The sequence below is a fragment of the Peromyscus leucopus genome, chromosome 1 (assembly GCF_004664715.2).
Source record: "Peromyscus leucopus breed LL Stock chromosome 1, UCI_PerLeu_2.1, whole genome shotgun sequence".
In the NCBI taxonomy this organism is placed as follows: domain Eukaryota; kingdom Metazoa; phylum Chordata; class Mammalia; order Rodentia; family Cricetidae; genus Peromyscus; species Peromyscus leucopus.
In genome coordinates, this window is record NC_051063.1 from 176,375,997 (window position 1) to 176,400,263 (window position 24,267).

The following is a 24,267-nucleotide window of genomic DNA, read 5'->3' on the forward strand; positions in this document are numbered from 1 at the left end:
GAGATGGTCTCAGTATGTAGTCCTGGATGACCGGGAACTCACTATGTAGTCCAAGCTGGCCTTCAACTCACAGAGATCTGCTTGCCTTTGCCTCCCGAGTACTGGGACTAAAGGCGTGCGCTACCACGTCCCGCCATGGGACTATTTTAATAGTGCCTGAGCTCCCTTGCTAGCCCTAAACCTTGGCTTTTCTGAAATCCTGGGGTGCAGACCCCTGCGGGGAGGGCAGGGCCAGGGCCAGGCACTTACCTGTAGTCCTCCCTCCAGCCTCTAGAGGGCGCAAAATCGCCCAAGACCTGGCCTGAAGCCAGGAGCCCCATGAGCGCCTGGTACGCAGGCGCAGCGTGGGCATTGGCCCGCCCCCTACTCTTTATTGGCTCCTTCGTACTGAGAGGCAAGGTCGCGCGGCACTGCAGCGGCCTGCGCAGGCGCAGAGAGTTTAGGACCGGAAGTAGAGGCGTCCGCCGCCGCTTCGGAGGTAAGGGGCGGGGCGAGCGTGCGGGGCGGCTGCGTGCGGCGGTGTCTGCTGCGGGGCGTTCTTAGGGCTGCTTCCCCGCGAGCCGGGGGGTGGGGAGAGCCCCAAGATAATGAAGGGATAGCCGGGACCCCGGGACCCCGGGAGCTCCGGCGGTGCTGGAGGACCGAGAGGCCCGGAACTGAAAGGAGTTGGGGCACAGGTGGACCAGGAGTCCGGGAACTGGAGAGGAAAAGGGGGCCCAGGGGGATGGGGTGCCTCCAAGTGAGGCTCACAAGGGCGCGGGGATCAGGTTGGGGAGAAGGACTGGATGGTGGTGAGAACCACGCTTATGGAAAAACATAAGAGTCTGAAACAACCCTCCAAGTTGGGAGGTGATGGAGAGTCGTTCTGAAAAGGGACGAAAGGAAGAAGTGCACCCCAAATTCACGTTTCTCCTGCTGCTTGTTTAGCTTCGTAAAATAGAGTGGGGATGGCACTTTCTTAATGTTGTGAGGAAGTGAACGTATATGCTTACATACATGATTGAGACCACAGAGAGAGAGACAGACAGACAGACACCCTTGGAGAGTATTGAGTGGAGCATTATAGACATAAACGGATGGCCAGGATCCAGGTGTGGAATCAGTATAGGAGGCGGAAACAGCAGGATTGTCAAAGGCCGACCCAGACTACATAGAAAGACTCCCGGTCTCCAAAAATAAATAAAGCTTAAAAAAGAAAGAAAGAAAGTTGAAACAAAATGAAGAAGGTGGAGAAAGTCAATTGGAGGTTTGAGGAAGAGAGTTGGGTTACAGGAAAAAGAGAGGAAAAAATAGGTTGGGAAGATGATTCCGTAAACTACATAACTACATGCTGGGCAAGAACAAAGGCTTGAGTTTGAGGGTGTGGGTGGCTTGTGACTGAACCTTAGTGCTGGCAGGAAAAAAGATACGGTGATAAGATGGACTGAGAAAGAGACTGAGGTCTGAAGACAGACAGCAAGAGAAACAAACCCAGTAAGGGTTTGAGCCTAGAAATAGTCCAGAGAATCGAGAGATGGTTAGGGACAAATTTATAGAGAAAATGGAAGATCGGGTAATCTAAAAGCTCAAGAGAAGCCAGGTGTTGGTGCACACCTGTATTCCCATCACTTTGGAGGATGAGTTTTATTCCAATCTGGGCTACAATGGCAGGTCTGTGTCCAGAAGCCATACCCTGTCTGAAGTAAATGAACGAGAGTTCGGTATGATGGCGCTTACCTGCAATCCCAGCACTTGGGTGATGAGTTCAGAGTCATCCTTAACCCTTGTAGAGAGTTCAAGGTCGTCCTGGACTATATGAGACCTCTATGTCAAACAAAACCCAAATCAAATGAATGAATGCTTGAAAGAATAGACTCCTTGGCAGGCATGGGGTGCTGATGTTGGGTCTAGCATGTGAAGGCAGTTTATTGCCTGAAAGGAGCCCTCTCCTTTTTACAGTCCCTGTTTTCTGAGGATCACTGGCTGCATATTCTAGTAGCTTTCCAAAGCCTTGTCCTCGTTCCCCTCTAGACTAGCAGATCTTGGAGCAGTCCCGTCGTCTGCCCAGCTTCAGATTACTCAGAAGTGATGTACTCTGCCTGGTGTCTGCTCTGTCTGTGGGAGTCAATCCAGCCACTTCTCAAGGTCTCCCTCACTCAAAACTAAAATAGAGCTCCAACAGTTCCTAGGGTTGGACTGAGTCCTCTTCCACCCCTGTGACTGCATAAAGTAAACCTCTGGACTCTGAGACTGAAGGCTGAGTTGGTGAAATTGCTAATGCCACCAGGAGGTGATGTGTGGCCTTTTGTATCAGTTTTTCCCAGGTTGGATGTCCCTGTGCCTCTGCTGTTTCCCGTGTGTTGGAATCTCTTAGCGTGGGGGAGAAAGCATTGAATTTGAGTAATAGTTGCTCTTTGGCTCCTTTGCCAGTGTTTTGATATTTGATGGCTATTGCCCCAGTTTTATACATGAAGAAAACCATTTCAAATAAACTTATTTGTTCATGGTAAATGGTCGGATTCAAACCTGATGATCTACTTGTCTCTAAGTTCTTAACCAAGGAAGCGTGTGAGCCCTTTTAACAATCATAAGCAACCCCCCTTATTACATTTTATTTGTGTGTGTGTGTGTGTGTGTGTGTGTGTGAGAGAGAGAGAGAGAGAGAGAGAGAGAGAGAGAGAGAGAGATATCACTCTTTCCTCCCATATGGGTTCCAAGACTCAAACTCAGGTTGCCAGGTTTGTTGGCAAATGCCTTACCCACTGAGCCATCTCACTGGTCTCATGAACCCTTTTAAGAAGGAAGAAGGAACCTGGTGGTGGTGGTGGCGGCGGCGGCGGCGGCGGGGCGGCGGCGGCGGCGGCGGCGGCGGCGGCGGCGGCACACGCCTTTAATCCCAGCACTGGGAGGCAGAGGCAGGCGGATCTCTGAGTTCGAGGCCGGCCTGGTCTCCAGAGCGAGGTCCAGGATAATTGCACAGACAGCCGTATGTGCTTTATTACAATTTTTTTTTCAACCGAGAGAAAACAAGATCCCAACTTTAAGCAAAGTGGCATTTTTGTGGGTGGTGGTGTAGCTCAGTAGCAGAGCACCCACCTAATGTGTGGGGCTTTGGGCTCCATCTCGGCATGGCAGGGAAAGAAAAGGCGTTTTCCCACCAGGACAAGAAGTGGAGGGTTGACAGGAACTAAGCTTTGGACGCTGATGATGTTGTCAGACATAACCCACGACCTCTCACAGTGGTCATCTGTGTGCCCATTGGGTCCCTCTGTGTGCCCACTGGGTCTATATGTACCTTATTGTCTAAGGTACACGTCTAGGAAAGACTGATGCTCCCGAGCTGCTCTGAATGGGTTCAAGTTTAATCCATTGTCTAGGTAGAACAGATTTTAAAAAGGGAGAGGTTCTCTCTCCTCGCAACCAAGTGTAAATTCCAGGGCAGGGACCTGATTGGGTCATGTGTCCATTCTTCTGACCAATCACTGATTAGAGGGGGAGAAAGAGTGCCATGGCTGGCTAGGCCTTTGTGGTTTGCCCAGCCCACCAGAGCCACGCGGATGTGATGGGCTGTTCTCTGAACACCAGACAAAGGATGGCATGTGCCAGGCAGGCAAAACCAATCCCTAGCATCATAGAAATGTGCTTTCAATTTCAAATTTAGTTTCAATTTAAGAAATTCAATATCAAGGGGCTTCATTCAGTGTTGTGACTCCCAATGGACACCAGATGAGAAGCCTGTTCCCTATTTTTATTGTTTCTGTTATTCCTTCTTACAAGATTCTCTTGTTGATTGACCATGTGACCTACATGAAATAGCATTCACAACCTCTCCTTCCTAGTCCAGTGCTTGAAGACGAGCAGCAGGCTTTTAGTTGATGTTCTAAAAGTGAATGGCTGTCTTTTCCTTTCCAAGCATCCAGGACCTGGAAGTCCAGAATGAGCCCTTGTCCCCTTCAGAGATCACTGCAGAAGTCATGAGGTCCCTCGTGTGTCCCCAGCTCCTTCAGGCCCCTGGCTGCCCACCCTGCCGTCCACAGTGCTCCTGTACAAGGAAAGGGGAGTTCACCTCCAGTTCCTGCTTGCTGGAGACGGGGCATGGGGTGTAGGTGAGAATACTTGCGTCTAAGTGATCAGAACAGAGACTACTTCTGACAACACTGTGATAGGAACCATGCCTCCTCCCAGGACCAGGGAGGAGAGGGACCGCGGAGACAGGGACCGCGGAGACCGGCACCACCATCGAGCTCCCAGGGAAGAAGAGGCCCTGGAGAAATGGGACTGGAAGTGTCCCGAGACTCGGCGCCTCTTGGAAGACGTATTCTTCCGTGATGAGGATTACATCCGTCGTGGTTCCGAGGAATGCCAGAAGTTCTGGGCTTTCTTTGAACGCCTACAGAGATTCCAGCATCTCAAGGCCCCCAGGAAGGAGGAGAAGGACCCTGGCCATCCCAAACACGGCATCCCTGCTCTCGCTGACCTACCTCGCACTTATGACCCACGCTACCGCATCAACCTCTCCATCCTCGGCCCAGACACTCGGGGCCGTCAGGGGCCGGGCAGGTGGCTGCCCCCCGAGAAAGTGTCGGAGTTCCGTCGGGCTCTGCTACACTACCTGGACTTTGAGCAGAAGCAGGCTTTTGGGCGGCTCGCCAAACTGCAGCGTGAGCGGGCGGCGCTTCCCATCGCCCAATACGGGAACCGCATCCTGCAGACACTCAAGGAGCACCAGGTGGTGGTGGTGGCCGGTGACACTGGCTGCGGCAAGTCCACCCAGGTCCCCCAGTACTTACTGGCTGCTGGCTTCAGTCATGTGGCGTGCACGCAGCCCCGGAGAATCGCCTGCATCTCACTGGCCAAGCGGGTCGGCTTCGAGAGCCTCAGTCAGTATGGTTCCCAGGTGAGCGGCACACCAGGTTCCCACCCAGGTTTCCCGGTGAGACTCGGGGCAATGAGTTGATCGTCCTCGTAGCAATATGCATTAGAGTTGTCACCTAGGTACTGACCCAGGGATGATTCTTCTAGAACTTCTATCTGCAGCTAACAGCCAGATGGATGGAAGCAAAGGAGGGAATACTCATCCATCTTATTTCCTAGCAGCCATTAGGAAATTCTGATTAAAGACAGTTGGGTTTTTGTTTTGTGTTTCTGTGGGAGTGTTAGGGGTTGAACTAGCGTCTCATTCATGCCAACAGTTGCTCTGTCACTGGGCTGCATCCCTAGCCTGTAACTCTCCATTACCCTGATATCAGGAACGGCACCAGACACTGCATGAGCATAATCACATACAGTCTTGTGCATCCAGGGGGAGGAAATCCGGTCTCTAGGGTGGCCTTGTGTGCCTAGGTCAGTGGCCTCATAGAAGAACTGTGATCCCACCTCAAGTCCACAGAACTCGAGTCTGACCCACAGACATGGCTTTGCCTCAGACTCCCGTGTCGGTCGGGGAGGAGCTCTGGCGCTCCACCTCTTCACTGTGTCCTTTTCTGACCTCACCCTCTCCTTCCCGCCGCCCCAGGTTGGCTACCAGATCCGCTTCGAAAGCACACGCTCGGCGGCCACCAAAATCGTGTTTCTGACAGTGGGGCTGCTCCTACGCCAGATCCAGCGCGAGCCCGGCCTGCCCCAGTACCAGGTCCTGATCGTGGACGAGGTCCACGAGCGCCACCTGCACAACGACTTCCTGCTGGGGGTCCTGCGCCGCCTGCTGCCCCGGCGGCCTGACCTCAAGGTCATCCTCATGTCGGCCACCATCAACATCTCTCTCTTCTCCAGCTACTTCAGCCACGCTCCGGTGGTGCAGGTGCCTGGGAGGCTCTTCCCCATCACGGTGAGCCCTGGCCTCGGCCTCTGCTTCCCACTGCCCTTTCCCATCTCTGCAGCCCCCCACAGCCTCTCTCGTTGAGCGTCTGGTCCCGGGACATTCCGACCTGCTAAGGTCTGCTATGGGAGAAGCGTGTTTCTCTCGAGGGAAATCCAGCCCTGCCAGGTGGCAGACTGCTCTGTTTCCCGGGGTTCCTCCTCTCTCACAGCTCTACCATCTTGCAGGGCAGGGACCGTCATCACAGGGTCTTTCACTGCATCCCTCCACGTATCTGTCAGATGTGTTCTCGCCCTGCTAGCACAGTCCAGATGTGGCACAGTCCAGATGTGGCACAGTCCAGATGTTGCCATTGTGTAGTAAGGCTCTCTCCTTGTCTGCTCAGGCAGGACTTCATTGCTGCTGGGAGTTTGTGGTTTTGCATGCCCATGACGATGCTTCCTAACAAGTACCGGGTGGGGTCCTCCCAGGCTCAACTCTTTTTCTTGGTCAGGGTTCGATTCTGTAAGAGCCTATGTGCTGTCCAGTAAATATACCTTTGTAGTCAGCACCTCGATTTTAAAGCCTGCAGCACTGCCAGTACCCGACCTGGGGGCCTTCTTGTCACCTCGCTGCTTTTTGATCTCACCATCTCCTCTAAAAGTTGCCCACCTTGAGTGAGCCACCTGCCGACCAGTCAGTGCTGGGTCCCCCTGAGAGCCCACGGTCCCTGTCCCATTGCTGCTCTCGAGTGACAGCCTGTCCCGGTACTGGCTCTCTCTCAGGTGGTGTACCAGCCGCAGGAGGCAGAGCAGACAGCGTCCAAGTCAGAGAAGCTGGACCCGCGGCCTTTCCTGAGAGTGCTGGAGGCCATCGACAATAAGTACCCCCCTGAGGAGCGGGGGGACCTTCTTGTCTTCCTCAGTGGCATGGCAGAGATCAGCACGGTGCTGGACGCTGCCCAGGCCTATGCCAGCCTCACCCAGCGCTGGGTGGTGCTGCCGCTGCACAGCGCTCTCTCTGTGGCCGACCAGGACAAGGTACTGCACGCAGCCTGCCAAGCAGGGCTGGTGGGAGCCTCGAGGCGAGGAACCAAGTGTGGCTACGCATAGCACTGGTTGTATCCCCCAACCCCAGGTCAGTGGGCTTGCGTGGCGTTACAGCCATCACATGGCCGAGCAGCCTGTACATCCAGGATATTTGGCCCTGGGGATCTTAACCAGGAGTCGGCAGATTTTCTATGAAAGGCAGGCCAGAGGGTTTTGCCTTCAGGTTTGTAGGCTACAGGCTCTCTCCCCGAGTTCCAGGGAAATTTGATTCCCAACAAGTACTGTGGCAGGCTGGATGTTGCTCTTAGCATTGTGCCTAGCGCCAAGAGAAGGGCTTCTGCAAAAGGGACCTAGGTGACAGCCTGAAGAAGTAAGGAGACATGGGGCTGGACCACAGGGTGCCTGAAGACTCAGTGTGGCGCCCGAACTAGGTTCCCAGTACGCTGGGGAGCCATAGGAAAGTTCTGACCAGTAGGGGCATGGGTGGGGCGGGGGTTAGAGTGTCTGCCTGGAACCTGGGGGCCGGAGAGCAGCTCTGTGGGCTGAGGGTGGAGATGGAGGGGCCTGGACTGGGGGAAGGGGCTAGGGCTTGGGGATGGCGAAGAGTTCAAGGACCGTTTAAGATGTTCGGGGGCTGAGGTGTTGAGGGATGTGTAGGTGAGGCGGGTACCGGGGAGGGTGCCGAGGCTGTTTTAGGCCATGGGTGAAATACGCCTGGAATGCCCAGGAGGCCATTGAGCAAGCAGGTCCATCAGGGCCGAGTTAGTTCCTCACGTGACTTCCTCCCTTGCCCCAGGTGTTCGATGTGGCTCCAGCTGGAGTACGGAAGTGCATCCTGTCCACCAACATTGCTGAGACCTCGGTCACCATCGACGGGATCCGCTTTGTAGTGGATTCTGGTAAGGGTGGCACTCAGTGCCCATGTACCGCCGTGAGGAAGCGGGGGAAATGTAGGCACAGTGAGAGAGGCACAGACATGACCACAGAGCCCCCGAGCACTGCAGGGCGGAGGTGGCAATGAGCTGTGGAGCCCAGGCAATACCTCAGTGTCCCTCACACGTCCCAAGCCTACATCTCTCTGTCTCAGGGCCTTCCTGCTCTCCCTGCTGAGGTCGGTCTCTCTCCTCTTGTCCCATGGCTTGTACAAACATTCACACCTAGTGATCTCCCCCTTCTTCTGCTGTTGGGAGGGACCAGAATCACATTTTTAAATCTGTGGCTCTGTTTATTTCACGTGTTCCCAACTGGAACCTTCACTGGAAAGTCGGCCTAGCATAGTTGCTAGGATACGTCAGAGCTGGCCGGTGGGGTCCTGTCGTTGACACGTCTGTAAGATGGAAATAGGAACAGCACCAGCCTTAGGCTGCGAGGAGGAGGGAGTTGGTGCTCTTGGGTGTGTGGGCACCTGGTGCAGTGTGAATGCCCGGCAGCCTTAGCAGTTAGTGGTGGCGTGGCAGGTAAAACATCCCATAATACCATGTACCCTGGAGACATTGTTTAAATGCCATCAGTTTAGACATGATGTGCTCTTGGTTTTGAGGCGGTAGAATGGGGCAGAAGTAGTGGACGCCCCGTGTGGCGGTGCCCTTGGTCCCGGGAGACCAGGGCCTTGGCCTGCATGTGGCTGGCTCCCCAGCACCTGCGCCTGCACATAGTAGGTGCTTACTTAATCGGGGTGTGCGGGATGACTGACCATCCGAAGGAGCCAAGGTCAGAGAACAAAGGTAAAAAGGGCCCGTGTGTAGCCAGCAGCCTTCTGCCTAACAGACCCTGCCACATCGCTTCCGCAGAGACGTGTCCCGGCTCATGGCTTCCGTCCATGGTCTGGTGACCCTAGTACTTTGGGCCTGTAATGGAGACAGCTCGCTCGGGGATGGGAAGCAGAAGGGTGGAGGAAGGGTGAGACCCTACTGTCCCTTCACGTCATTGTCGGTCGCAGTGGCCCGAGGCACTCCCGCCAGCCCCACCTCTGAAAGTCTAGGGATCAGCGTGTGCCAGGCACACTCTCTCCACGTCCTGCCAGTGCCCAGATGTGGAAATGAAAGCGCAAGTGAGCAGAACGTTGGGGCGGGCCTAGAACATTCTCTCGGGACTGTGCGCGAGTGGCATGTGTGGGGACGAGCGGAGCCAGCGCTTCTTTGTGCTGCTGTGCCCACTCCGTGCCCTCCTCGGCCCCCCTTCCTACCCCCGCCTCACCCAGGGAAGGTGAAGGAGATGAGCTACGACCCGCAGGCCAAACTGCAGCGGCTGCAGGAATTCTGGATCAGCCAGGCCAGCGCCGAGCAGCGCAAGGGCCGAGCCGGCCGCACGGGGCCCGGCGTCTGCTACCGCCTCTACGCCGAGTCTGACTACGACACCTTCGCCCCATACCCAGTCCCGGAAATTCGCAGGGTGGCCCTGGACGCACTGGTGCTTCAGGTGAGGCCTCCTGACCCTGTGGCTGCCAGGGAGGAGTCGGGAGGGGTTTTGACCCAGTCGGGGTGTCCCCGCTCTGGGAGATGCGCACTCAAGTTGGAGGATTTCCTCAGATCCAAGGGCGCGGACAGGGCTTTGGCTGGAAGCAGAGCTCGGTGCAAAGCAGCGTTGACACCAGATTCCTTAAGACATTTAAGTCATGACCTTTACTCGTAGGGTAGCTTTGGTTTAGTTTCTGTGACAGGGACCCTCATGGGTTGGCTAACAGAGCTCTTTGCTCTCTCTCGGTGGGTCTCTATGTACTCCTGGCTGGCCTGGAATTTGCTATGTAGCCCGGGCTTGCCTTTTTTTTTTTTTTTTGTGAGGGGGGTGTGGTTTGGGGCAAGATTTCTCTATTCTGTAGCTCTGGCTGTCCTAGAACTCCCTCTGTAGACCAGGGTGTCCTCGAACTCACAGAGATCTGCCTGTCTCTGCCTCCCGAGTGCTGGGATTAAAGGCATGTGTGACCACAGCCAGCTCCTTTTGGCCGTTCTTTGACTTGCAGCTGCCCTCTTGCCCGTGCCTGCTGAGTGCTGGGATGACAGGACACCACTCCTCTTCCTGGGAGAGGAGCCTGGTGTGGGAGCCTGGTACAAAACCCAGCAGTGGGCCAGGTGATTGTGGTGCACGCCTTGAATCCCAGCACTCGGGAGGCAGAGGCAGGCGGAGCTCTGTGAGTTTGAGGCCAGGCTGGTCTACAGAGCGAGATCCAGGACAGCTAGGGTTACACAGAGAAATCCTGTCTCTAAAACAACAACAACAACAACAGTCCGGCACTGCTCAGTCGCCTGCCAGTCACCTTTGGGAAGGCCGGGAAGCACAGTCTCTGTGCACCTGCCATCCCAGCACTGAGGACGTGAGCAGGAGGGTGCCGAGTTGCAGCGGGACTGAGCCTGCCCGGCACGCATGCGTAGAGCCCTTAGTTCCAAACCCAGCACCGCACACACCCAGCATGGTGGCCACACCTGCCACCCCAGCACTCTGGAGGTGAGGGCGGAAGGGTCAGGTTCATTTTAGGCTACACAGTGAGTCCAAGCCAAGATGTGAGTTCCTGCCCTGAGATGAGAAGGGGAGAGAGCTGGCAGCCGAGCTCAGACGTAGAACACGGTCCAGCCTGTGTGAGCTATGTGAGGCCCTGGGTTCGTTGCCAAAGATTGAACGAAAAAGAGAAGAAAAAGCAAGTGTCTGCCTTGGTTCCCATGCTGCCCGGGCGTGTCTGGGAGGTGGCACGAGCCGGTGCCCTTCCTTCCTACAGGCGTACACTCTGGTGTCCTCTGTTCTCACTCGGGTTTTACGGGGGTTTTGATTGTGACACAGCACACGTCCCTTGACTCACTGGTGACTTCTCCACCTGCCAGTTAAAGTGACAGTGGCTTACCAGGGGTGCTGGTACGTGCCTGGAATCCCAGCACCCAGGAGGCTCAGTCAGGAGGCCATAGAAGTTGAGGCCCGCTTGGGCTCTACAAAGAGACCCTATCTAGCAGTCACAACACAGCCTCAAAAGCCCTGGTCGTGTAGTGTGGGGAATTAAGGCAGAAGGCCACACTCTTCACTTTTCGTTTCTTCTTAAAGAAACGTGTGTGTGTGTGTGTGTGTGTGTGTGTGTGTGTGTGTGTGTTTTGAGGCAGGATATCACCATATAGCACAGGCGGGCCTTGAACTCAGAATTCTCCTGCCGCAGCCTCTTGAGTATTGGGATGACATTGTCATGATGATCTTTTTTTTTTTTTTGTTTTTCGAGACAGGGTTTCTCTGTGTAGCTTTGCGCCTTTCCTGGAACTCACTCTGTAGACCAGGCTGGCCTCGAACTCACAGAGATCCGCCTGCCTCTGCCTCCCGAGTGCTGGGATTAAAGGCATGTGCCACCACCACCCGGCCTCATGATGATCTTTTTGACAGTATCAGGGAACAGGGTGGAAGGTGGGCGGCGGGTGGCCGGGTGGACAGCTAGATCTCCAAGCCCCGGATGATCCAGGCGGACTCTCTGATCTCTCATGTCGCAATCATCCGCTCTCCAGAGAGGTCCCCGGTTTATGTGCCAAGATGAGCCTGGTGATGGGTGTTCTGTTACATTCTCCCACGTGGCCCCCCACAGGTGGCCTGCCCGGCTGAGGAGCCGTCCAAGGGATTTTCTGCTGTGGTGGACCGGTCCCCCACCCAGAGGGTGTCAAGGGTGTACCAGCTGCAGTGTGCCTTATCCCCGGGGACGTTTTCAGATTGGCCGGGTGCGGTCACGTGTGTGTGCACTGGCAGTCAGGTTTTCTAATGGATGCAGGGATTGCAGTTCCTCCCCTGTAGATCCGGGGGCGAGACAGACCTCCACGTGAGACATTTTGGAGTTTGATGAGTTTGGTACCCTGTGGCTTCTCATTTCAGATGAAGAGCATGAGCGTAGGGGACCCACGGACCTTCCCCTTCATCGAGCCCCCTCCACCTGCCAGCCTGGAAACTGCTATCCTGTATCTCCGCGACCAGGGGGCCCTGGACAGCTCGGAGGCCCTCACCCCCATCGGGTCTCTGCTGGCCCAGCTGCCTGTGGACGTTGTGATTGGTAAGGATCCCCTCCAGCAGAGCTCACGGCCCTGCTCGTTCTGAGCGACCCATAGGCAAGTCCAGGCCTTCCCAGGACACTCACCGTCATACAGCAGCTCATTCATGAGTGAGGATCTAGTCCAATGCCTGGGGCTGGGGTGCAGCAGCGAACACAATACACATGGACCAGGAAAGTGAGCACAGGCGTGACAGAGAGAGGAAGCAGGAGACGGGCAGGACGTGTGGGGATGGTCAGGCGCCACTGTCAATCAGGGAACTCGTGGTTGCGCAGGGACATGGAGGTGAGGGTGTGAGCAGGGTGGGTGGATTGGGCGGGACATTGCCAGTGTAAGCCAGAAGCAGCGTGACTTCAGACTCGGCAAAGGGAGGTGGGAGAATCCATTTGGGATAGTTCATTTTGCTTAGACAAATGCACCCAGAACATGCTTACACCGTGTAATTGGTATAAAGTTATCACAGTATGTATCTTGTTTCTTCATGTTAGTCTTGGAAGTCCAGTGCGCAGTTCCTATTCCAGTGTTTGGATCAGGTGCATCTCAAGTGCTGATCTTAGTAGCCACGTGCGGCTAGTGGCTGCCATATTGGCATGCCAGGCCGAGGGAACAGCCAGTGCAGAGGCCCTGTGGTGGGAACTCTCCAGTGGGATCGAGGAAGCCTGTGTCGCTGGCAGGGGAAAAGGGCAGATGAGGTACAGGGAGGAGAGGGCCTTCGAAGGCTAAGGAAAGACAGACAGGAAGCAACGACTGGGTCAGGCCAGTGTCCAGTCCAGGTGTGTGCATGCGCTGGCGAGTACCGACCACACCTCCTCCCCCTCCGTCCCCTCCGCTCCCTTTCCAGCCTTCCCTGCCCAGGAGTTTAAAATACTCGGTCAAGATGTATGCAGCAGAGCAGCCAGTAGTGAACGAAGCCCCAACGTTGTGATACTGGGGGGGCTAGCCTCTGAGTATCATTCCACAGAGGCCCGCTGGCTGGTACGACACAGTAAGCTGTTCCCTGGCTTCCCGCAGCTGGGGGTCCCTGAAGCAGTGTTAGCCCTGGTGGAGCTCACACACCACGCATGGGGGGAGGGCACCGGGTGGCGACGACGGGGCCACACTGGCATTCAGGCAGACGCCTGCCGGCAGGCCGGAGCACCACTGTGCCTGCCCTGGGGTCAGTGAGAGGCTCTGGGCGGACGACTGGAGCGTTTAAGGGGAACTCTGCTTTGTGGGACGGGAAGTGAGCAGAAAATGACGAGGTCAGCCTGGGTGAGTCAGAAGGGCTGGGGCTGGGGCCCCTCTGGATCCATGTCCCCTCCAGCTCCACGCTGTTGAGGGCCTCAGTGGCCTGGAGCAGAGGGAGCCAGCCTGCCTCCACCCCTTACCAAGAAGGGGCATTTGCCCCGAAGGCTCAGGCTCCTGAACTCCATCTGACCAGTGACACGCTGTTAGGACATGCTGTCTTAGGGTAGTTCTCCCGCTGGGGTGCTAAGGCTGGGGTGCTAACTGAGCCAGAGCTGCTGGAAAGATGGGCCTTTGGCCACCCTCATCCCGAGGCGGGCCTCCCTCATCCCGAGGCGGGCCTCCCTCATCCCGAGGCGGGCCTCAGACACAGGTCCCTCCCCCGGCTCAGGTCCACCCCTGGCCTGTCTGGTGGCCCTGTATTGTCACCGGCTCTCTTCCTCTTGCTCATTCTGAGTCATTCCTGTACCTCAGCTCTCATGACTCACAACGTTCTGTTTCCACCACAGCCCGTGTTTTGCCACCTCAGCAGGGCCACCCACATGCTGCCGCCCAAATCTGTGGCCGAGGCGATCTCTCCTGTCCCCAGCAGAGCAGCCCTGAGAGCCTGGGTGCCGCGCTCCCTGAGACCTCCAGGGCCTAAGCAGATGGCTGGTTTTTGTCTGTCTGGAAGGAGTCAGACTAAAGGAATCAGCTGAGGGCTGAAGAGCGTTCTTGGGGCTCTTGCCGCCATGCCAGGGGAGCTTCAGGCACTCCCCCCATTTCCTCTGTTCCTCCTCAGGATAGGCGAGGAAGCAGGCTCAGCTGAGGAACTGACGTGTGCCCCAGGGTGTGGGACAGGCGCCATTAGGGGGGCCATAGAGCTTGGCTTCATGGTCCACGTCACCTCCCGGGGTGGGAAATCTGTGACCCACTCGAGCAAACCTGGGGGGAAGCAGGCACGTGCAGAGGCGGAGCAGAGGGCGTGAGGCACAGGTGGCCCACGATGGGCCAAGGTGGCCCACGATGGGTTGGCTCTGAGTGTCTCACAGTGAAAGACAGATATGGTCTCGGGGCAGTCCCGGACCTCGTGCAGGCCTGGGCCCTGCCTCGCCCGGCTGCAGCCTGGCTTCAGTGCCTCTCACTCCACGGGGCCAGTGTGTGACACTGGGGGAGACCAGTGAGGCTGAGCAGGCCCTTGACCGGGCAGGCCTGAGCTCCCAGAAAGTCCTGTGTCTGCGCGGGTCTCCAGAGCCAGGGGACTCCCTGCTCCTCACAGATGGGCCTGGATGTATGGACCGCACCAAGTTCTGAGTCCATCGCTTTACTTCCCCATGGCCTTCCTCGCTCTCCCTCACCTTCCATTCACCTCCTGTCTTCCTCTACTCCTGCCTTCCTCCTCCTTGTCCTTGAGCTAAATGGAGGCTGCAGCCACTTTTATTCTGCGGCAGGGACGGTCAGCCCCAGAGCAGACCAAGCCAGGCCGCCTGCAGGTCTCACTCGGGGGCCGAGAGAGTTGTGGCCATGGAGAGCTAAGGAAATCAAGCTGGGGAGGGCTGCTGGAAGCCATGTGAACACACAGGAAGCTCAAAGTTGTGGCCAGCACTGGACAGGGCCCCGTGGGCCTAAGGAGGTAGAGGTCCTGCTCACCTCCAGCAGAGAGACAGGGAACGGAGCCTCTTGCCCAAGGTTACATGATCACAAATCTCAGCCTGTGGGTTTGAATCTGTCCATCTGGTTCCCGAGGCTCTTTGTGAACAAGGGGAAAGGAGGTGCAGTCAGGCCTCAGAACCCCCCAGAGCAGAAAGGCTGCTTCCCCAGGGCCGGGGAGGCTTAGCTCCGCCCCTGCCTCCCACAGGGAAGATGCTGATCCTGGGCTCCATGTTCAGCCTGGCAGAGCCCGTGCTGACCATTGCTGCTGCCCTCAGCGTCCAGTCACCGTTCACCCGGAGTGCCCAGAGCAGCCTGGACTGCGCCACTGCCCGGCGGCCCCTGGAAAGTGACCAGGGCGACCCCTTCACGCTCTTCAATGTCTTCAACGCCTGGGTGCAGGTGAGGCTGGGCTGGGTGGCTGGGTGCCTCTGCCGTTCTTCCCAGTGGGGAATCTTGCAGCTGCAGTGCCTCATGTGTCTGAACCCTGAATCTACCTAAGGAATCCCTTGTCCTTGCCATTCATGCCCTGGGGCCAAGGGACAGCCAGTGCCCAGCCCAGGATCAACAGGGAGCTGGGGATTGCCACAACCTGACGGAAGCCAGTGCTGTGTGGAGAAAAGCCAGCCTCCTTGGGGGACATTGTATACCCTGTCCACCATTGCTGAGCCCTCACCAGTGGCCGTTCAAAGTCATGACTCGGGGTACCTAACCCGGCGTGCTGTTTGGGTGCTCCTGGGGGCTGAGATCCGGGAGGAGGCTCCCGGGGTTCCTGAGAGCGGGGCCCCCAGCCTGCCCTCGCTTCAGAGCCTCCTGTGCTCGGGCTCCCTCCCCGAGCTAGCCCGGCCCTGACTCTGAGGTGTCTGCCCCTCAACCAGGTGAAGTCTGAGCGCAGCGGGAACTCTCGCAAGTGGTGCCGCCGCCGGGGGGTGGAGGAGCACCGGCTGTACGAGATGGCCAACCTGCGGCGCCAGTTCAAGGTGAGGACCAGACCCTTCTTGGTGACCCGGGCCCCATCACATCACTGTCCAAGAAGACCAGCAGGACCGGGGCATCCTGGGCATGGTGGAAAAAATGTGGACCTTGAAGGGGGTTCCTCGGGAAGGCGCGTGGGTCGCTGGGCCGTGTGGCATCCTGCCGGGGAAGCCCACACATGGCCCCTGGGTGCTGACCCAGGAATAAGTGCTGAGGGACTGTGGAACGTAACAGGACAGCCAGTGTGTCTGGAGCCCAACATTGTGCAGCGTATCCCGGCTCTGCCACGCTCTGGCAGTGTGGCTGCGGGCACATGCTGTCCCCTGGGCCTTAGCTTCCCCTGCAAACTGGAAGGTAAAGTAATGACAGTGTTGCACACCTCCGTGAATCCCAGTGAGCAAATATATGCAGCTCACCAGGTGCTACCTGACAGGCATGTGGGTGGTGTGTGGACAGTGCGTCACTGTGGTCCCCGGAGATGAGTGAGAACAGAGCATGTGCTCTCCATCATGCACTGGGACCCCATGGTTCTGTGGCTTCTGTCTGTCCATCGCCTACAGGAAGCTCGGATACACTGAGCTTTGCGATAGTCCGGCAGTGTCTGTAGAGGGGAGGTAACAGGCGTTCTGGGGTAGTCTCTGGCCTTGACTGCAGGTGGGTCAGTTGGGACTCAGAAACCTTTCCAGGGTCCCCATGTCGGGCCCAGTCATTCCCTCTCCATGTCTGCAGCTTTTGGAGCTGTGATTTCACCCTGTTACCCCCAGACACTGTGAGAAGCTGACGTGATGTGTGTCAGGGCGTAGGCACACTTGCATGAGCACACACACAGCATCCGTGTTCTCGGGCACAGTGGGAAAGGGGCCCTGAGATTGCATCCTTTGATGGCAGGGTAGTGGGGAAGGGGGACTCAGGTCTTTCCCTCTGGGTTCCCACCACCAACTCCCGTTGGATTCTGGAGTAGGAAGGTCCAGGTTGGTGGGATTTGGCCTTTTCTTTCTTTTTGGTTTTTCAAGACAGGATTTTACCATATAACAGCTTTGGCTGTCCTGAAACTCACTCTGTAGAACAGGCTGGCCTTGAACTCAGAGATCCATCTGGCTCTGCTTCCCAAGTGCTGGGATTAAAGGTGTGTGCTACCACAGCCCTGCTCTTTTTTTTTTTTTTTTTTTTTGAATCTTGAACCGAAGGTCTTGGTAATGCTAGGTAAGCACTCTATCACTGAACAGAAATTCCCAGTTCCCCCTTTTCTTTACAGGGTCTTGTTATAGGTAGCCCTGGCTGACCTTAAACCCATGATCCTCCTGCCTCAGCCTCTTGAGTGCTAGGGTTACAGGTACGCATGGCCATGTCTGGCTTGAGATTCGGCATGCCTGATAGGTTCCCAGGTACAGCCGGGCTGTGAGAGGAATCTTCTTCGGGTGAGAGACCCCGTGGCCCGCTCTAGCCCTCCAGTGAGCCTGGAGTCAGCTCTGGGAGCCGCTGCCGTGACCCTCTCCTGTGAACCACACGCGCCTGGCCAGGATTTGCTGCGCTAACTAGTGACAGCTCTTCCCAGGGCCCAGAACTCCAGGCTGGGGCAAAGGACTGACCCCCCATCCAGCCCTGCAGGGGGAGCCGGGGCGCCCTCATTCTGTACTGAAGAGAACACGGACGCTGTGAGCCTGGGTCAGCCCACTCTCCTGTGCCCTCCCTGTCTGCAGGAGCTGCTGGAGGATCACGGGTTGCTGAGTGGGGCCCAGGTGGCGGCCCCCGCGGACAGCTACAGCCGGCTGCAGCGGCGCCGGGAGCGCCGCGCCCTGCACCAGCTGAAGCGGCAGCACGAGCAGGAGGGCGGGGGACGCAGGCGCAAGGTGCTGCGGCTGCAGGAGGATGGCTGCTCCAGTGACGAGGACCGCGAGGGCTCCGCCTCCCAGCGGGCTGACAGCGTTGACATCCAGGTGGGATAGCCAGGTCCCGGGTCAGGGGCATGAAGGGCTGTGTAACACCGGAGAAACAGCCACCCCCAGGGCTTGAAGAGTGTCTTGTTCTCACCCCATGATTGCCATAGCTCCTCCCAACCCGTGCAACCTAGCGTATTACCTTCCACTGTGTGTGTGTGCGTGTCCGTCCGTCCGCCCGTCCGTGTGTCCCCAGAGCCACCATCCGGGCCACCACCAATCCTTGTCTCTACAGGATGTGAAGTTCAAGCTTCGGCACAACCTGGATCAGCTGCAGGCGGCTGCCAGCTCAGCCCAGGACCTGACCCGCGACCAGCTGGCCCTACTCAAGCTGGTGCTGGGGCGGGGCCTCTACCCGCAGCTGGCTGTGCCCGATGCATTCAACAGTGGCCGCAAGGACTCGGACCAGGTGGGGTTCCTTCTCCCTTCTGTCCCTGAGTCTGTCCCTTAACCCATTTCCTGGGCATCGGCTATGTTCCGGTGTGACGGAAGGACCCTTGGCTCTGTCCTTGGGCTGCTCCACCCACTAGCCAGAGGGGCCAGGGCTGGAGGAGGGCAAGGCAGTGGGTCGGACCCAGCTTACGCAGGGGTCCAGAGGACTTCATGGATGAGCAGGGACCTTGTGCTGGGGAGGAGAAAAGGGGACTGGGTGGAGCAGGTCCGCAGCCTCGGCTCCAGTGCTCGTCTCCGCCCGCTGCAGATTTTCCACACCCAGGCCAAGCAGGGCACCGTGCTGCACCCTACCTGTGTCTTCGCCAGCAGCCCTGAGGTATTGCACCCACAGGAGCAGGAGGCCGCGGGCCGGGAAGGGAGGAGCCAAGGTACGGTGACCCTGGTGGTACCACCGCAAGCCCCGGCCCCTTCTCACACCCCACCCGTGCTGTGCTGTGCTGTGGGAGGGGAGCTGCGGGAGAGGCCTTGCAGACGGCTGCAGGCAGCACGCGGTGCTGGGCTTCTGGGCCGCCGCTGCCGGAATCCGGCCCACGGCACCGCAGCTGGCCCTGTGCTGGTCGGCCTGTGCGAGCCTCAGCTTGGGCCTGAGGAGGGAAGCCCCCAGCTTTTGTGCAGACATGCAGGCCGAGCCGCAGGGCCCATCCCCAGGCTGGCACTGTCCCCTGCAGCCTGACTGCTCGCTCAGGAGCCAGCTCACCCCCTTGGGGTGTGAAGAAAGTGAGATGGTCATTGACAAAGACAAGGCTTAGGAGGGGCGGGTCTAGGGTAGAATCAGCTTTGTTGCCCACCATGACCAGGTCTCGGCCCTCTCTGCGGGTTCCACTTCCTTCCTGCCTTCCTTTTTGTGGCACTAGATATTGTGGCAGGTTTTTTTTTTTTTTTTTTTTTTTTTTTTTTTTTTTTTTTTTTTTTTTTTTTTTTTTTTTTTTTGCCACAAACCAGCTCCCAAATCAGGACACAGACACACAGACTTCTCCTTAGTTACGAATGCTCAGCCTTAGCTTAGCTCTTATTTCAATCTGTTTCTCTTGATCTACATTTTGCCTCAGGGCTTTTAACCTTTTTTTTTTTCTTTCTGCATATCTTACTTTCCTGCTATCTCTATGTCTTTCTCCCTCATTATTTTCTCCTCCTCCTCACATTCCACTGGAGCCTAGATTTCTCCTCCTATTTATTCTCTCTGCCGGCCAGCCCCACCTTTCCCTCTTCTGCCTCGCTATTGGCCGGTCAGCTTTTTATAAGACCAATCAGGTGCCTTTGGCAGGCAAAGTGAAACAGTAACACATCTTTTCATCATTAAATAAATGGAGCAACCCTTACATTGTTAAACAAATGCATCAGAAATAACTGTAGCACACCTTTACACAGTTAAATACTCTACACATAAACAAATGTAGCACACCTTTCCACAGTTAAAGTAATATTCTACAATGTAAACAAATGTAACACATCCTTACATAGTTAAATGATCCACAACAAGATATCGAGCCCATAGCCTCACATAAGTGAGATAAGTGTCCTACCCAACTACTTCCTCAGCTTCTCTCTCTTTCCATTTTGAAAATTTCCAGTCACACAGGGTAGTGACGGGTACCCTCAAGCAGCCCCGACAGCTGGCACCATCCGTTAACCCGTTTTGTTATTTTCCTGCTGTAAAATGTAACGTTTTTACACTGATTTACTTTGTGTGTGTGCCGTGTTTCAGGGCACACATGTTACCGCATGCATATGGCAGTCAGAGGACAGTTTTGGGGAGTCGGTTTTCCTTCTAGCATGGGGGGCCTGGGGATTGAACTCAGGTGGTCAGGCTTGGCAGCGAGCGCCTCTACCAGCCGAGCCACCTCACTGGCTGGAGAATTTTAAAGCACATGCCAGACTTCACGTCATTTAACAACAAGGACTGTTTGTGTCGGGACAGTGTTGATGGCCCTCTCAGGGCGGACAGCAGTTCCGTAGTGTCACAGCCCAGGGCTCACAGGCTGCGGCAGCGTGTTTACCATAAGCCCAAGTCGCCGTCGTAACCCGTGGGCAAACTCTCCGTGTGCTGTGATGTCAGGCCCTGAGTGATGGAGGGGTGGTCACAGGTGTGCCGCCGGGGAGTCAGGTGGCTCTGAGCTGGCCACTTTCGCCTTTCAGATGGCAAGGACCAAATGAGCTGCAAGCACCAGCTGCTGGCCTTCGTCTCCCTGCTGGAGACCAACAAACCATACCTGGTGAACTGCGTCCGCATCCCGGCCCTCCAGGTAGGCCTCTGCCCTGACTGTTGGACGGGGGTCTGGAGGAGCTGCCCTCTGCCCACACTGGCTGCTCGCGTGGTCTGCGGGGTCTGCGGCTGTGGGCGGTCCTTATTTGTGGCTCTGTGCGTGGTTACTTGTTGAGTGCCTGCTGGTGCCAAGCACTGTTGCCAGCACCCGGTGGCATGCCGAGGGGCCAGGCCCTCTCCTTCCCTCCTGGGCTCACAGGTCAGGGGAGCCTGTGCCTTCATGGGAACCCAGGAATGCAGGTGAATACCTGTAACCCCTGAAGGAGGCTCATGAGTTTGAAGCCAGCCTGGGCTATTGAGATTGTGGTGGGGTTTTGTTTGTTTGTTTGTTTGTTTTGGATGTGGAGGAGTGGCAGGAGGTGGTGGGCACTGACAGGTACGACATGAGCGGATGAGATGTGCTAACTGGCCGCAGTCCTGAAGGGACCGGGTCACACTCTGAGAGGAACCGTTAGCAAGAGGGCCAGCACGGGCCGAGGCCCCAAGGCAGGTGTGTGCTGCTGTGTTGGGCTGGGGGCTGGGGCAGGCTTTGATGTAGTGGCTGTGGGAAGCCCAGCCTAGTCCAGGAAGAGGTCCCGCCCAGAGTCGCTTCCATGGCCTGAGTGTTCACTTCACAGAGGAAGCTGAGGTCACTTCGCCGCCTGGGCCACACAGAGTGTGGTGGCCCCAGATCTAGGGTCACATGCGGCCCCTGCAGCTCCCCCAGTCAGCTGGATGTCCCCACTCTTCAGACCCCTCTGGTCTTGTTCCCGAAGACAGGAAAGAAACCGTGCAGGGCCTTCAGGAGGCCGCTGCCCTGGACCTCCACTGAGGCCTTTTCCTCGAGCCATGGGTGCCAGCCACCATTGCTGTGGGTGGGGGTCTGTGCCAGCCACCATTGCTGTGGGTGGGGGTCTGTGCCAGCCACCATTGCTGTGGGCCGGGGGTCTGTGCCAGCCAGCTGGCACTCGTGTGCAATGGGAGACAGTGTACCCCAGGCTCCTGTGTACTGTGGAGAAAGGGATGGCGGGAAGGAGACATCTGCCATTCGGGGTGGTGTCTGGATCCCAGCCCGCCCCCCTTTGACTGCTTGTTGAGGATGCGGGATCTCACATGGGCATCACGCGCTGAGCCCTGTGGTACCTGTCACCAGGCTGCAGCCCATCCACCCATGGCCAGCCCCGCCCTTCCTGTGGGACTGCCCCCCAAATACCACCATTGAAGAGCACACAGGTGGTCCTGGCCCTGCCTCGGTGTCAGAGACCCCTGTGCCTGTGTCTGGGGTCTTTCTGCCTCCCATCTCCCCTCCTCAGCCTCCCGAGCAGTGGGAGTAAAGCGTGAGCCATCAGTTTACGACTTCCCGTGACCACATCCACTCCCTGTCTGCGGCCCCTAAGATTCCTTGACTCGTAGGCTCCCGGGACCTCCCTCTCTTCAACTCTGTCTTGGTCTCTCCAAGCTGAGTGTCGGCTGGTGGTGGGGCTGGCCTTGTGCTGTTCACTGTGTCTCCAGCCCCAGAACGTGCAGAGGAGGTCTGCAGGATTGTGGGGTCTTTGTACTGAGTGGACAGGGCGGGAGGATGCTTGGATGGGAGAAGAGGTCGGTGGGTGGATGGGAAGGCAGACAGGTGATGGGTGGACAGTATTAGCGGGAGAGGGAGGGACATTGGGTACGGTGATGGACAAGTGGGGGATGGGCAGGTAAGGAACGAATGCGTTTGGATGGATGGGTTGTAAATGATGGGTAGGCAGGGACATAGCCAGGCGGGCACTCTGGGGTGGCTCCCGACTCTCGTCTCTTTCAGTCCCTCCTGCTGTTCAGCCGGTCCATTGACACCAACGGTGACTGCTCCCGCCTGGTAGCCGACAGCTGGCTGGAGCTGCAGCTCGCAGATAGTGAGAGTGCCGTCCGGCTCCTGGCAACGGCCCTGCGGCTCCGTGCCCGCTGGGAAGGTGCCTTGGACCGGCAGCTGGCTCACCAGGCCCGGGAGCGGCAGAGGCTGGAGCAGGAGGAAGAGGTGGAGTCTCCAGCAGTCGGCCCCCAGGAGGTGGCTGCCCTGAGCCGGGAGCTGCTGCAGTTCATGGCGGCCAAGGTACTGTGTGGCCCGAAGGGGCGTCACTTAGTGGGGTTCATTTAAGGGATTTTAGTTCAAAGAGCGTAAGTGGTACCCGAGGTCACGTGGCTAAGGGGAAGCACAAGCATTTGGCTCCAGAGGCCATGCTGCTAGACACCACCCTGTGCCGCTCATTGAGCAAATGACAGGTGCCTTCTGCATGCTAAGGACATGTGGAGTGTGAGGGCTTAGGTGTCCCCGTGAGGACGGAGGGGAGACGTGGGCAGGGTGGCCTGAAGCCACACTCTTAGGTGGGAACAGACGGCTGCTTCTGGCCCTGCCCCGTGGAGGCCCAGGGAGAGGGATGACTCCAGGCTGACTTGCTGGGGGTGAGGACGGGCCTAGGCATTTGGGAAAAGGGGAGCAAGCCTGAGATCCCTTGCAGGAGGGGCGAGGTGCCTCAGGGCTGCCTGTGGTCTCACCAGCAAGAAGGAGCAGAGGAGAGCCCGGGTCGGTAGTCGGAGGGGCCGCAAAGTCCAAGCGAGGGTTTTAGGCAGAGCTGACTCTGGGGGTGCCCACGCCATCTCTGTCTCTGGTCTCTCCTTCTGTAGGTCCCCTACAGCCTCCGACGGCTCACCGGCCTAGAAGCCCAGAACCTCTATGTGGGACCCCAGACCATCACAGCCGCCCCTAGCCTGCCCGGCCTCTTTGGGAACTCTACCCTGTCTCCCCACCCCACCAAGGGGGGCTACGCGGTCTCCGATTTTCTCACCTACAACTGTCTCACGGTGAGTGTGCCCACTTGCCGCGTGAAGTCCCCTGCTCGGCCGGTGGGTGGGCAGAAGCTCCAGGCCCCCCTGGCAGTCTCAGTCCTGGCCCCCAGCTGGTGAGGCACAGGCCCTGACGCCTCTGCTCCGCTGTAGAGCGACACCGACCTGTACAGTGACTGCCTGCGCTCCTTCTGGACCTGCCCACACTGTGGCCTGCACATGCCATTCACACCCCTGGAGCGCATCGCCCACGAGAACAGCTGCCCCGAGGCGCCGCGGGATGGTCCAGGCAAGTCCAGGAGGGGACGTGAGGGTCCTGTGCCTGCCGAGCGTGACGTCCTTAACCATTGCCCATCATGCATTGCTGCTTGGGTCTGGCTTGCTGGGTACTGGGGACCGGCAGCCAAAGACCCTAGCCAGGACCGCACAGGACCCGGAGGCTCCTCCCTTGACCTGTCTGTCATCTGTTTTTCTCTTCAGTGGCTGTCGCAGTTTCTGGTTGCACAGCCACCTCTGTCTCATCACACTGCCACAGTCCCGCTCCACGGGGGAGACTGTGGCTGGGTGCCCCAAATGCTGGCACCAGGCACAAGGGTTGGGTGTGAGCCATCGCCACCCCTTTCCTCCACAGGGTCTGAGGAGGCCGCTCCCGCACCGCCACAGAAGACCTCGGCACTGCAGAGGCCCTACCACTGCCAGGTGTGCGGGGAGGACTTCCTCTTCACCCCCACGGAGGTGCTGAGACACCGCAGGCAGCACCTGTGACCCAGTGCTCCAGGGAGCACCCCAGGTGGGGCACAGTGGGGGGTCCCTGTGAATAAAGCAGACTTTGCATCTGAACCAGCATCTCTCAGTGGGGAGAGCCGCAGCCCTGGCCCCCAGGGCCCCTCAGTCTGCTGCCCCAGCTGGAGATGCTGGGGAGTGTTAGTGTTCATGTGGGACCGTACAGTGCACCTGGACACCCCCACCCAGCCTCCTGCTGCTGCTGCATATAGTTTCCAGGGGCCTCTGCTGGACTCCTAGTCACACCCCACTTCTTGGTGTCCTCCTCTCCTTCGCCCTCCCCCCCACCCTCCGCACAGGCGGTGCACATGGCCCTTCTCTCTTGTGCCCTGCCTCCCTCCTCATCCCTCGGGACCTCACTCAGGCCCTGCTC

At 57.6% G+C, this 24,267-nt stretch overlaps 1 protein-coding gene across 2 annotated transcripts; it reads left to right on the plus strand.

The window, feature by feature from the left end:
• The first annotated feature begins 425 nt into the window (after positions 1-425).
• On the plus strand, positions 426-23,951 carry Dhx34 (DExH-box helicase 34). Of its 2 annotated transcripts, none has more exons than XM_028854923.2 (17): positions 426-478; positions 3,893-4,876; positions 5,495-5,806; positions 6,562-6,816; positions 7,622-7,724; positions 9,026-9,243; positions 11,656-11,830; positions 14,890-15,083; positions 15,560-15,661; positions 17,357-17,593; positions 17,829-18,002; positions 18,294-18,414; positions 20,183-20,289; positions 22,093-22,380; positions 22,953-23,129; positions 23,265-23,400; positions 23,743-23,951. In XM_028854923.2, exons 2-17 carry the CDS (start codon positions 4,151-4,153, stop codon positions 23,874-23,876), a joined length of 3,459 nt encoding a protein of 1,152 aa, XP_028710756.1. In that variant the 5' UTR covers positions 426-478; positions 3,893-4,150; the 3' UTR covers positions 23,877-23,951. The 2 variants fall into 2 exon arrangements, with proteins under 2 accessions (XP_028710756.1, XP_037057947.1); XM_037202052.1 differs by lacking the exon at positions 426-478 and adding an exon at positions 2,877-2,965.
• Positions 23,952-24,267: the final 316 nt, after the last annotated feature.

What these genes read in the sequence shown, in the direction of transcription:
- Dhx34 (XM_028854923.2), top strand. Translation starts at nt 4,151, where the DNA reads ATGCCTCCTCCCAGGACCAGGGAGGAGAGGGACCGCGGAGACAGGGAC. An exon ending in CCGCTTTGTAGTGGATTCTG is followed by an intron (nt 7,725 to 9,025) that starts GTAAGGGTGGCA and finishes CGCCTCACCCAG; the next exon opens with GGAAGGTGAAGGAGATGAGC. An exon ending in TCACCTACAACTGTCTCACG is followed by an intron (nt 23,130 to 23,264) that starts GTGAGTGTGCCC and finishes GCTCCGCTGTAG; the next exon opens with AGCGACACCGACCTGTACAG.